The 12,896-nt window shown below is 36.8% G+C and overlaps 1 protein-coding gene across 1 annotated transcript; it reads left to right on the forward strand.

Moving 5' to 3' along the window:
* Window positions 1–912: 912 nt before the first annotated feature.
* LOC112024935 (probable lipid phosphate phosphatase beta) lies at window positions 913–8,917 on the forward strand. Its single transcript, XM_024057589.2, has 2 exons — window positions 913–1,751; window positions 8,331–8,917. The coding sequence occupies exon 1, from the start codon at window positions 1,116–1,118 to the stop codon at window positions 1,731–1,733; it is 618 nt and encodes a 205-aa protein (XP_023913357.2). The 5' UTR covers window positions 913–1,115; the 3' UTR covers window positions 1,734–1,751; window positions 8,331–8,917.
* The last annotated feature ends 3,979 nt before the right edge of the window (window positions 8,918–12,896 follow it).

Raw genomic sequence — 12,896 nt, forward strand, 5'->3', positions numbered from 1 at the left:
TGACTCATTTGGTGAGGCATGTCTTCATAGCAGGCCAGTTAGCACTGGGCCTATTTTCACCCATAATCCAATGTTTCTTGGGCTTAAAAACTATTTCTCTACAAAGGTGAGACTAGTTAGCACTATGGTTTGAGATTTGACTCATTTGATGAGACTTGTTTTCATAGTAGGCCAGTTAGCACTGAGCCTATTTTTACCAATGACCCAATGTTACTTGGGCTTAAAAACCATTTCCCTACAAAGGGCATATATGCCAAAGGATTGAATTTACCTCTAACATAATCTATTTAATGATGATGACCATTGAAATATATTTTTAGTCTCTCACACACACACACACACACACACACATATATATATATATATATTTATATTGAATGATGAATTTTATTGAATCAAAGAAAGATTTCAGAGCCTAGACCGTCTACTATCTCCGCCTCCAAAATGTGGGCCAAAAGATTGGAGACGGGAAAGGCCCCAAAATCATTAAATAAAAGAGCCCATGCAGGAAGGCCATGAGTAGAGCAATTGGTTTGACATACAATAGCTAAAAAAGAACAAAAATGAAAAGAGCGAGTCAATTGGTTTATATCAGTGATGATACCAACGAGGTGTAACTTGTAAGTTCTGAATGGGCTCTACAACATTGAGGGCATTGCCTTCAAAAATAATCATATAGGTTTACTTTAATATGAATTTTTTTTTTTTTTTTTTACATCGCCTTCAAAAATAATCATATAGGTTTACTTTAATATGAATTTTTTTTTTTTTTTTTTTTTTTGGAGGAAAAGGTTTAATATGACTTAGTACACCAAGTTGAAGTTAAACTTCATCAATTTTGAAATATTATATTCAAATGGGCAACCAGCTCAAGTGCATCTGCATGGCACATAATGTTTTAAGAGCCCAAGTTGAACTTTTAGTTCTCAGCTCTTAAACTCAAAGTAACACTTACTGGGCTGGGCTTGGCTTGGCCTGATCTATTCATAGTAAACGACGTCGTTCACATTTTTACTAATTCTCCCTCTTCCACATCAGTGACATCACACTGCCAGTGCCAAGTCCAAACAACCACACAAACTGCCAAATCTACCATTCCCAAACCACCAACTGCCATGGACCCACCACAACCACCCAAAGCCGCCGCCGCCGCCGCCGCCACAACCACCGGTAGCACAACACTCCTCAGCCACCTAATAAGCGTAGACGCAGCCCTCTCTGAATACTTCCACTCCACACTCAAACCCTTCCTCCCACACTTCCTCCTCTTCCTCCTCGAACTCTCCGCCGACTTCCGCCTCTTCTTCCCAATCTCCCTCTCCCTCCTCCTCGCCCCCAATTCTTCCACCTCCCTCTTCCTCCTCCGCCGCCCCTTCCTCTCCTCCCTCCTCCTCGGCCTCCTCCTCGACCTCGTTCTCATCGCGCTCATCAAGCTCCTCTTCCGCCGATCCCGTCCCGTCTACAACAAGAACATGAACGCCGCCGTTTCCGTCGACCACTACTCCTTCCCTAGCGGCCACGCCTCTCGCGTCTTCTTCGTCGCCTCTATCGCTCACTTCTTCGCCGACGACGAGGCTAACCTTCTCAATTTGGCGGTTTGGGTGTGGGCGGTGCTGACCTCGCTTTCTAGGGTTTTTCTCGGCCGCCATTTCGTTTTCGATGTCTTCGCCGGTGCGTCTTTGGGTGTTCTTGAAGCTCTCTTTGCTTTCCGCTTCCTCAGGTTTTACCTTTAGCATTTGCATTTCCTTCTGGTAAGAACAACAACAATTCAGTACTTTTTAATTTTATTCTTGTATTATGAAAATTCTTCGAAATTATATTTCCAAACAAACTGTATATTTCAATGCAATACCCACTAATGGTGACACTCATTAGCAATTAGTTTTATGCATATGTGATGTGCTTATCAAACAATACCCACTACTATACATAGTTTACAGATACACATAACATAAATTTACAATCTTTTTACTAGTTGCTGAGCAGCTGAGGTGTCTTATCACTAACACCATTTTCACTTTGACATGGGTAGGCCTATGGTGGCAAGAAACCTCAGCAAGTTTTGAAAATGTGGATTTGTGTATTGACCTGTAAACTTGTTGTATATATCTTGCAATTTCATTATCACTTCACCTGTTCCTAACTTAGGGCTATCTTGATGCAATGCCTTATAGTAGAGAAATGGATAGATGAGAAAAGAAATAAAAACTTGAACCCAGTTGTGTCAATTTGTATCTTTGTGGGAAGAGTGTTCAGCAGAACCATGAGAAAGCCGTTTAGGGGTTGATTAGAAAACTCAACAGTTATTTTGAACATCATATAGTAATGTGTGGGCTTTCAGTTGACCTATTTCCAGCTTTTAAGGAATTTGAATATATCAAAAACTTGAGCAAGTGCTAAGGTATTATAAAGTTCAAGCCACTATCTATTCCAAAAAGAAACTCTTGTACATACCTTGTGCACACAAAACTTTATGTATCAATAAAATTTGTGATTTCTTATCATAAAAATCTATCGAAAAAAGTAATCAAATTTGCTTTAGATGAGAAGAATGCACTGTGCTCCTTATATTGTTTGACTTAAATCTCTCTTTTTTATGTGTTCTATGCTTGCGCTGGAAAATGTCAACATGAATGTGTGGTTTTCTCACCTACCTCTAGATTTGATGGTATTCCATCTTCTTATGAGACAATGCACTGCACTGATGCTAGATCTTCTTTGGTAGATTTGTCCATAAAAAGAGTATTAAGTGGTGTAGCCTTGTGGGATTCATCTACTTGTCTTTTGAAGAGAATTCAACTTCCTTATAAGCTTCTTCATTTTTATTTTTATTATTATTTTTTTTTTTTGACTTTTGCTGAGTTCTTTCCCCCAACATGTGATGCCATAGCTGCTAGAGGATCTGTGGTTTATGGGACATAGTTTATTGGTTCTAACAAAGTTTGTTGGAAGCCAATTAAGAGTAGAGGCTTTGAGGTGCGAGGTTATTATCATTCTTTATCCCCTACTACTATTGTATCATTTCCATGGAAACTGGTGTGGCAATTGAATCAAAGGTTCCTCTTAGAGTAGCATTATTTTCCTAGTCTGCCTCTTTAGGTAAGATCCTAACTACAAACAATCTTTGGAAGAGGCATATTTTTGTACTTGATTGGTGCTCTATGTGCAAAAGGTGTGGGGAATCGGTGGATCATCTCCTCCTTCATTGTCCTGTAGCACATCAGTTGTGGAATATGGTATTTTTCTTGTTTGGTATTCATGTCGCATAGGGTTATCGAGTTGTTAGATTCTTGGCCGGGTAAGTTCAGTCGACATTGCAATATAGCTATCTGGAGGTTTGTGCCGCATTGTTTGATGTGGTGTATTTAGTGGGAATGGAATGCTAGAAGCTTTGAAGGCTGTGAATGGTCCATTCTTGAGATTAAGTCTTCGTTCTTTCGTACTCTCCTTGAATGGAGTCTAGTTTTGCCGACTTATTCTTGTTTTTCCCTTCCTGTTTTTAATTGATCTTTGTAATTTGGGCTCTTGAGTTTTTCCCCTATAGTACATTTCCATTGTACTTGGGTTGGCTTTTTTATTAATAAAATTATTTACGTTACCTATCAAAAAAGAAAAGAAAAGAAAAGATAGGGGTTATCATGATTTTAGCATTAGCAAAAGTAGAGGATTTAGGATTGGAGATTGATTAGGCTTTAAAAAGCATGAGGCTTAGGGGCAAACAGTGGTTGAACTGGATTTCTGGGCAGCAACAAAAGTGAGATATTTAGGGTCTGTTTGGGATCCGCTTATTTTGCTGAAACTGAAAATTTTTTGCTGAAAGTACTATAGATAAAAGTAAAAATTAGCTGAAATATTATAGTGAGATCTATGAATAGTATCAAAAAGTATAGTGGGATCCATTAATAATAGCAAAAATAAGTTGAATAGTAAAATAAGTTGGCAAAATTAATCATGCCAAATAGACACTTAAGGTAAGGATTGAGGGGTTAATTGGTGGCCAAAGGTTATTAAATATATCTGGTTTTACTGTTTCTAAAGGTGTAAGGAAGAGGCGTATATTTTGGGGTTTATGGAAGTCTTGAAGAAACTGAAACTTGGATTTGTTTTGTGGTGGTCAAGTCCAGTAAGGAAAACTGACTTGAGAGACATTATGTGCGACTTACTATAGGGATGGATTTTGGTGTTAATTTGAGGATTAAAGGTAGAAATGAGTGGAGAATCTGGTTGTTTGTTACAATTGGTTGCTGAGGTTTATTACTTGGAAGTAGTATAAAAAGAAGCAGTGAAGAGAAAAAAAGAGAAGCTAGGCAACAGGCAACCATGTCTAGAATTTTGCATCAGCTAAAACACTTAGAAAGTTCGTTGATCAAACTATAATAGTCTTTGAAGAGTGCATGCATTTTTACTGAAACGTTTTGATGGGATCTTAATGCAGAAATGTGTGAAAATAAATGGTCATACCCGGTACACAAAATTATTACTTTTGAGAGGTTTGGGGAGAGGTGATTGATAGGCAGCCTTAAACTCATCCTTTTTTTTGGGGAAACTGATTTCCAAACTCAAACTTGTGACCTATTGCTTTTTGGTGGAAGACGCTTGCGATCACACCAAAGTCTGACCTCAAGCAATGTGTGAAGTTACTGGCCCAAAAAAACCTTGTGGCTTTTCTCAAGGCGAAAAGGAAAAAATCCTTCCATTTTGAGCCCACAACTCATCATGGAGTACCTTCAAACTGATTTGGTGAGATTAGTGTTAAATCATCCTTCACAAGACTCTTGATCTTCTAATTTTATTGGTACAAAGTTAATTGGATGAGATAAGGGTTGGAGTTTAAACCACTCACAGTTGTTTTCATGTGCCACTGCATATGGTTTTTACACATAAAACACCAATCCATAATAATTATCTTCCTTAGATTATCAGTGGTCAAAATCTTCCACAAAGTAGTACACCAAGAGAAAAAAGCCACTCTAAAGAATGTCATACGCTTCAGGAGCTAGATCATTTGCAAATAAACAAGTAGAAATTACCCAGAAATGGATGGAATTGGAACTAGAAAAGCTATCCAGTTTCATTATCAATTAGGTATGAGTGGGAACATATTGAAAAAGGACTTTAATATTCGATCCTTTCTTAGCATTCATTGATTGGTGGCATGGGAAAGATCACAAGCAAAGATGTGGATGCCACTCATTAAGTTATGGTTTAGTTTAAACTGTTTGCCTAATTCACCAATCTGTCCTCCAAACTCATCAGATGTAGGATTTGGTGTCCTAAAATTGATTTAGCTTCACCAAAAGGCCTCATCTTTAGAAGCCCAGCTCACAAGGCATCTCTCTTGTTCTACAGCTCTAAAACTCACCTTGCTCTTATGACCTAATAAGCATGAACATGGACACAATATGACACGAGACATAACAATATGACAATTCTTGAAAAATTAGGACACGAAATGATGAGGATACAACAATTAATATATATCTTTAGGTATGTTTTATTTATTTGAAAAAAAGTGCAATCCCAATGCACAGGATCTGTATTTAAAAAACACAAAAGTGTACAAGAGAAGAAACAAAATAGGGGAAAAAAATTTCCAAAAAGCAAAAGAGCTAGCTAATGTACAAAATAATCCAAGAAATCTAGCAGCCCCTCATCTGAAAAGGATGCAAATGGAGGAGTCCACTCATAAAGAGTCTTCAAGACTAAATACTTCAGCTTTGCAATGCTTGTTTCTCAGTCATCAAAACAGTGAGCATTATGTTCTCACCAAATACCCCACATGAGATACAAAAGAATGGCTTTCCAAATTGTCCCCATACTTCTTCCACCGCTCCACCTCCTCCAACTCTCCAACAGTCCCAACACCGAAATTGGCATAACACAAGGAACACCCATCAGGCTTAAACATCAACATCCATAACTCCCTAGCTACAGCATAATGAAGAAACAGATGATTGACATTCTTCCCTTTATATGTTTATTTTAGTTTTTAAAATAGATAACGACTATCAAAATCTTTAAAAACATATCTAAAACCAAAGGATTTTAATTTTTTTTCTTCTCCCAACATACTATGGACACACTTGCAAAAGAGTTCTAGGCATGTCCGACATATAAACACTCTGGGATTTAAGAGTGTTCGTAGTAAGCTGGCTGCCTTACATAAACCAATCATCATAAATCCCTAGGCCCCATTGTTGGAAAAGCCCGACTTCAAATCACGTGGAGCTTCCACTTCATATGGATCCTCCAGGGATTGAGGTAGGCCTAGCCCAAGTTGGTGCTATTAAGGTTGTCGTGCACAGTGAGTTTCAGTTAGCTCAACTGGTAAAATCTCTGATAATTGTATAAGAGATCTGGGGTTCAATCCCCGCCTACATTAAAAACTGATTGATGTCTTGGTCTAATGATAAAGATTTATCATTAGGAGCGGACACTATAGATTGAAACTCTAAAAAAAAAAGTTGTTGTGCACCAGAAAAGAATGAGAAAAATGATGTTTCTAGCTTCACATCTTTGTTATTAAAATAATCATAATAATAATAATAATAATGATGATGATGATGATGATGATGATGATGATGAAAGGGACATCTAAGAATTTATAGGCCTTATGACACTTTTTGTTTTTTGTTGCTGTTGAGATTAGTAATAAGTTACTCACCTGGTGGGTCTTGATTTATTGAACTCATGACATTACCCTCTATCTTGCACTTATTACAAGGGGAAGATGTGTCATTTAAGCTATATCTAATTGACTTATAGGTCCTACACTTGAATCTGATTTGGTTATTTGTTTCAAACATAGATTCTTATTAGATTTTATGGATTGATTATATTTTGTCTTTTGTCATAGGATCTCTTTTCTTGTATTGTCATAATCTAGTTATATGGTGCTCCCTTCACTTTTCTATAATGAGATACTTAATTAGACCCCAAGCTAAAGGCTATACATTATTACAGTCAAACTAACCTACAACTAGACTATGATTCGTGGCAGGGCAAGGCTCAATTTAAAGTTAGGACCATGAACTTCGACTGTAGCCCATTTTAGCAGTTGATTTACCAAATTACTCTCTATTCAAAAAAGAAGAAGAAAAAGAAGAAGCCAAACCTTTGGATAACGCCCTTTATAATTTAACATGGAGACTTCCTCTTTGAACCAGAAAAAATTGGTGTGGGATCAATAGCCTTGGGGATTCCAGAGAGGGTAGTTCTCCATTAATTTCATCGATGTAGCATGAGATAAAATGAGAATTTGAAGATGTTAACCGCTTGATTTGTTACTTGTGGCATTTCGTTTACTGATTATTATTATTTTATTATTTTATTTGTCAGTGGGGTGGAGGGTTAAGTCATGAGTCCAATCTTGCCAGGTGTGTGAGCAGTGCCTTTAGCTATAAAAAATAGAAATTAAAAAAAGAAAAAAGGATAGAAAATGGTTTTATTGTTCAAAAGATATTGCTTAGATTGCAAAACTAGCAGGTGGAAATTACAAATCATATTTTCTGTATGTAAATGCAGTGAGTTTTTTAAGAAGATCAGCCAAGGTGAAAGCCATATGCTTTGGAGTGTGACAGTGAGGATGAGATGAAAACCTTTTGTTAGGAACCTAGAGGTTTCTAATGGAGATGGGTATGAATTGTAGGGAAATTATAGGGAAATTGACTTAATTCGAAGTAGTCACTCTTCATAGAGAAAGAGAAAGATTAAGAGAGGCAGAGATGCACTAACACTCTAAGAAATTGGTTTATTCTTCAATAATAGAAATGTGATTACAAGTAGGTATTTATAGAACCATAAAACTATTCTATATAGGCTAACATGGCTTTATCCTAACTTATTATTCTCTATGTGCATTAATAATTCTAACATATGTTAAATGTGATTAACATGCTTGAAATTGTAACTAACTAACTAAGTATGCGTTTGGATAGAAATTATGTTCTCTTGCGTTTGCCTTTTTTTTTTAATCCCGCGCCTCTTGCCATGAACCGTGCATTTAGGCCAATGAATAGTAACCCTGTGTGAACAGTAATTTTTTTAATATAATTTTTTTATTATTTTTAGTTTTTAGCAAAATAAGCAGTATCTAAACGGACTCTAATGCATTCTATACCCAAATGTGGGTTCCTAACACATTCAAATCATCTAGAAAGCTTGTATATGTTGAAGATGTCGAAGTTTGGCAAAAGTGATGCTTTAAAATTTGTTATTTCGAATTTTGGGTTCATTTAATTATCTCCAAATGAATACTGAACTTTACGTCTAGCTATTTGCCATTTCTTCTGCCATGTTCTCAAGTCTAAATGACCACACAATTCATACAGAAATGGTTCCTAGGAGCTTTGCAAATGTGCCAGAAAAAAGCTGGATTTCTCTGACAGGGGCAGCAAGGAATTCTTCTATCCCACGTGAATATCTGCTGCTGTCAGTCTTCTTTCCTAGATCACATTGTTGAAAGGCTGAAAAGAATGCAGTACGGTGCTTTCAATTCCTAACAGTCCCTGATTAGATTGGAGTTGATTTAATGCTCCGTTATCTGTTATTAACTCTGCTCTGGCAGTCTAGGTTGATCATCCATCTCACTCAGCTTCCCATGCAGAAAATAATTGAAAGGAAAGGAATTACAGGGAGTATTAGGGGATTAAATCAACTCGTTCTAAACCATAAGAAGTATACATGACCTCATTATAGTACTGTTTTAAAGTCTGGTTAAAGAAAAAACTGATTAGCAAAACCTACTTGAGTGTAATCATGATACTTTTTCTATGTTCTGTTGACTTACTATTTATTTGCTTGATGTGTTAATAAGGTTGGTTATCCCCAAGTTGATGTAATGAATTAAAGGAAAAACAAAGGTAGTAATCATGTTAAAACATCTGTATTACTCAATGTGATATGCTTTATCCGATAAGGTTGTTGGTTGACTGATTGATTGATCCTGTGCCTTTCTTTTATTTTAGAAAAGATATCAGATGCTATTTAGACTGATGGTACTCGTACAATTTGCTGGTTGAATCATGGCTATTCTATAATAATGGTAATGTGAATCACGCCAAGGAGGTAATACCCTCTTTGAGTTTATTGACTTGACATGCACGTGGGCCGAACACTTTGTTAGTACTGAAAGTTTAAATCCCACCCCCATATATAGCCTTTTAAAAAAGGGATTTCCCATTTAGACTATTGCAAACTTTTGATTGTTGTTTTTTACATCCTTTTCTTATTGATGTTACTAAGGAAGATACAAATGCATGCTTAATGAAGAATAGGTGTACCGTCCTTTGAAATTGCATGTGCCAAAGGTCTTGGTCCCTGGTACTTGTTGATTGTAATAATAATTTAGGTTATAGTCTACAACCACTTACGCTGGGGTCCTACCATGAATACTAAAGGTTGAATCTGTGTTCTGTTCTGAAAAGACCATGAAGTAATTTTGTATGAACTAAGGACTAATGGACCGCAGTTGGAACATGTCAATTCTGTGGGACACGACACTTGCATGCTTGCCTTTTGATTTTCTCATTTCATGATTGTTAATTGAATCCAGAAATGCCAGCTTTCTAGAAAAATTAGCACAAACCTTTATGGAATACAGAATTGCTTTAATAGTTCAACAGGAGTAACCAATCATTGAAGCCTAGTGAGATAAAGCATGTGTAGTGGTAAGATTAGCTTTAAAATGGCTGACCAAGCTTTTTTGGAATACAGAATAGATTTGTTCTAATTTAAACTCGCTCCAGTACAATAGTCATGGGCTAGAGCCTGCCCCGTCATTCTCATTCTCTGATTAATTTCACATCATAAATAAAGAGGCAATATGTTAAGTGTAAGCTACGCATAACATACGTGGATTCTTTGAATCTGTCCATTGTCTATAATTATGGATGAGATAAGCAATAAGCATGCATGGTGTCATGTTTCCAATTTGTAAGGCTCTCTCCTCTCGTTTACGTAGGAAGAAATTCCATGTTACTGCATATTTAATTTCAGAGACAATGTTCTTGTCCTTAATGCAGAAGAACAGATCTTGGTGTATCAGTGATGTATCAAAGAAAATGCCATGTATGATCAGTTTACTGTCATGGCTTATTGAACAATGCTTAAATCAGAATGTATTCTTAGCCTAGTTGTTTACACTTTTCCCATCATAATTTGACCGAATTTTAATTAACCGCTATAATTTATTGTAAGATTCCTACCCTTTTCAATTCTTTAATTGAATTCATTTGCTTATAATTGAAACGAATAATGCTAAAGGCAAACCAATTCTTATACCCAAATTCATATTATGCTTACGTGTCAACTTTTGATTGGATTTTAGCTTGAGAGTGCTGAAATTGATCAAGAGTTAACACACGTGCACGAGTGTTGATTTAGGCGTGCCTTGTAACATTACTCAAAAGTTTTAACTGTATGTTCACGGTCACTAAGTTAGACTAATACGATGAGTTGTACCGCACCAATATGTGTAGCCAGGTTCGAGTGTGGACTGTGGACCAGCCAAGCCTAGAATATGACCTGAGCGAGTATTAGACTAAGTTTAGTCTCATCGATTACGACCACCTAACAGTTCGGCTCATTTCTGAGGTGGGAAGCCTGCTATGAACTCGTTGTGATACGCCTGATAGCTACTTACTGGATTGAGAGTGTGAGTACCACAATTATTTTTGATTGCATTGAGAATTCGTAGGGGGGGCACTGGCCAATGGCCGTGATAAAATTAAAAGCTGATTTGAGACAGGTGCTCAACAGCTCAGAGTTTTGGTACCTTCTTAATTCGAACACTGAGCCAAATTGGATTTGCGAACGTGCAGTGGAATTGTTTGTTTTTATATGCCTCTCTATTTTACCAGTGTTTCCAGTGAATCACTGCCACATACACAGAATACCTGGGCAGAAGGATTAATATAGAGAGGAGAAACACTGACACTGCATTGAAGATTTATAGGAGAGAGATGAAGACATTGCGCACGAATCATTTGAACCTAGCTCTGTCATCATATCTCCCATCAATTATTATTATTTTTTTCCTGAGCTGACTTGTCAAAAAGGTTTTCCTGGAGAGAGAGAGAGAGAGAGAGAGAGAGAGAGAGGGCTTAGTAATTAAGAGTCTAATGTCACAACAATAATAAAACATATGGAAAATCTTTTCGTCTAGAATCCCTTGTGCTTTATCTTTGGAACACCAGGGGAGTTTATGAGTGCAGTGCAACACAAGAAAATGGATCACTTTTTACGTGGAATAATAGAAAGATAGATGCATGGATGGCATTAGTTATTCCATTATTCCAACATATGTCAGTCTATAGATATGCAAGATAAGGTTTTTGACAACAACAACAAAATAGTGGCTTCAGATTTTGAGAGGGGAAAAGGAAAACGAAAGATGAAAACCCATTTCAGAGGCATTGACTATTTAATTAGACTTGTTTGTCCGTGTCACTTCACTCCCTTCTTCAAACAATTAACAAGCCATTTGCTGCTTGCCAAAAAACATTAACATTATATTATCCAATTTCCAATTTCCCGTTGATGCAATGAACTTAAGATGTGCACTGCAGTATGTGTTCCACTTTTGGAATTTTCCAGTATAAAACCCTCGTTTAGTTTTGTTCAAGTGTGATTATGTGTTATATATATAAAAAAGAAAAAAGAAAAAAGAAAAAAGCGAGAAGTATTTATTCTAGGTAGTTACCGACACACCTATCCCACCTACCAAGTGAAAGATTTTATTTAATTATTTATTTATATTTTCGGAAAAAGATAGATTGCAAGTTGATGAGTAATTTGCAAGTAGTAAATCTTTTCTCTTTTCAAAAGATTTTGTGCGAGGAAATAGTACTGTTGCAATAAAATCTGTTGTTCATTCATAGTTACATTTTTTAATTAAAAAAATAATAATAGCATGACTCCTGCGACAAGCCATTAGCTGTCAGATTCAAAGGTCAAGCTTCTCCGTGTCAGATTCAGAGAAAACGGCAAGATGCATGTGACAGAAATATTTCAGCAATCTATTTCCGTCTTATTTTCTTGATGAATATCAAGTTATAAAATTCAATCAGCAGAATTCGATCGTTTCCTTCTTGCCCAAAAGAAAACAAACAGATAACTTCTTTTAACTATCAAAGCCTTCTATATAGCAATTTTTTTTTAATAACAACATAGCTTTATTATTTAAAAAACTTTACTAGTTAAACTATCTAAAAATTATAATTGTAGGGTCAGTTTTTGCGGCCCAAGTCCAAGGAGGTATGGATTCGGAACCCACTGAGCCCAAAACAATAAATTTGGTAGAGAGTGGGCGAAAGGGCTAGGCAAATAATGAAAATAACAGTATTAAACAACAACACCAATGCTAGAAGTTGAATTAATGTGCTCTCGGACTAATATGAGTATTCTGTCCGAAGAGATGTTTTTCATTGATAATCAAAGGTTACAATTTCTGGAGCTACAACCATCTAATATCTCCCTTCTCTCTCTTGTTCCCCCCCCTCTTCTATCAGGGGTACCCTTCCCTTATATAGCATTACCTTCTTACATCTCCTACGTCCACTTGTTCATCATCCAGGCTCCCACTTGAGTACCTGTCCCATCATCCCACCTTTAGCCTTATGTGAGAGGAACCTCGGACACACATAAAGATAACGGCAACGGAGAAATATCAAGGAGGCATACTTCAACCACCACATTTAATGCACTGTACCTACCTTTCTGCCGCATTTATGTGGACAGGACACCTGAACAGTGCTTTCTCAGCTACCGCCACTCACATAAGGCTAAAGGTGGGATGATGGGACATGTACTCAAGTGGGAGCCTGGATGATGAACAAGTGGACGTAGGAGATGTAAGAAGGTAATGCTATATAAGGGAAGGGTACCCCTGATAGAAG

Source organism: Quercus suber, unplaced genomic scaffold (assembly GCF_002906115.3).
Source record: "Quercus suber isolate HL8 unplaced genomic scaffold, Cork oak 2.0 scaffold_687, whole genome shotgun sequence".
Lineage (NCBI taxonomy): Eukaryota > Viridiplantae > Streptophyta > Magnoliopsida > Fagales > Fagaceae > Quercus > Quercus suber.

What these genes read in the sequence shown, in the direction of transcription:
- LOC112024935 (XM_024057589.2), top strand. Translation starts at nt 1,116, where the DNA reads ATGGACCCACCACAACCACCCAAAGCCGCCGCCGCCGCCGCCGCCACA.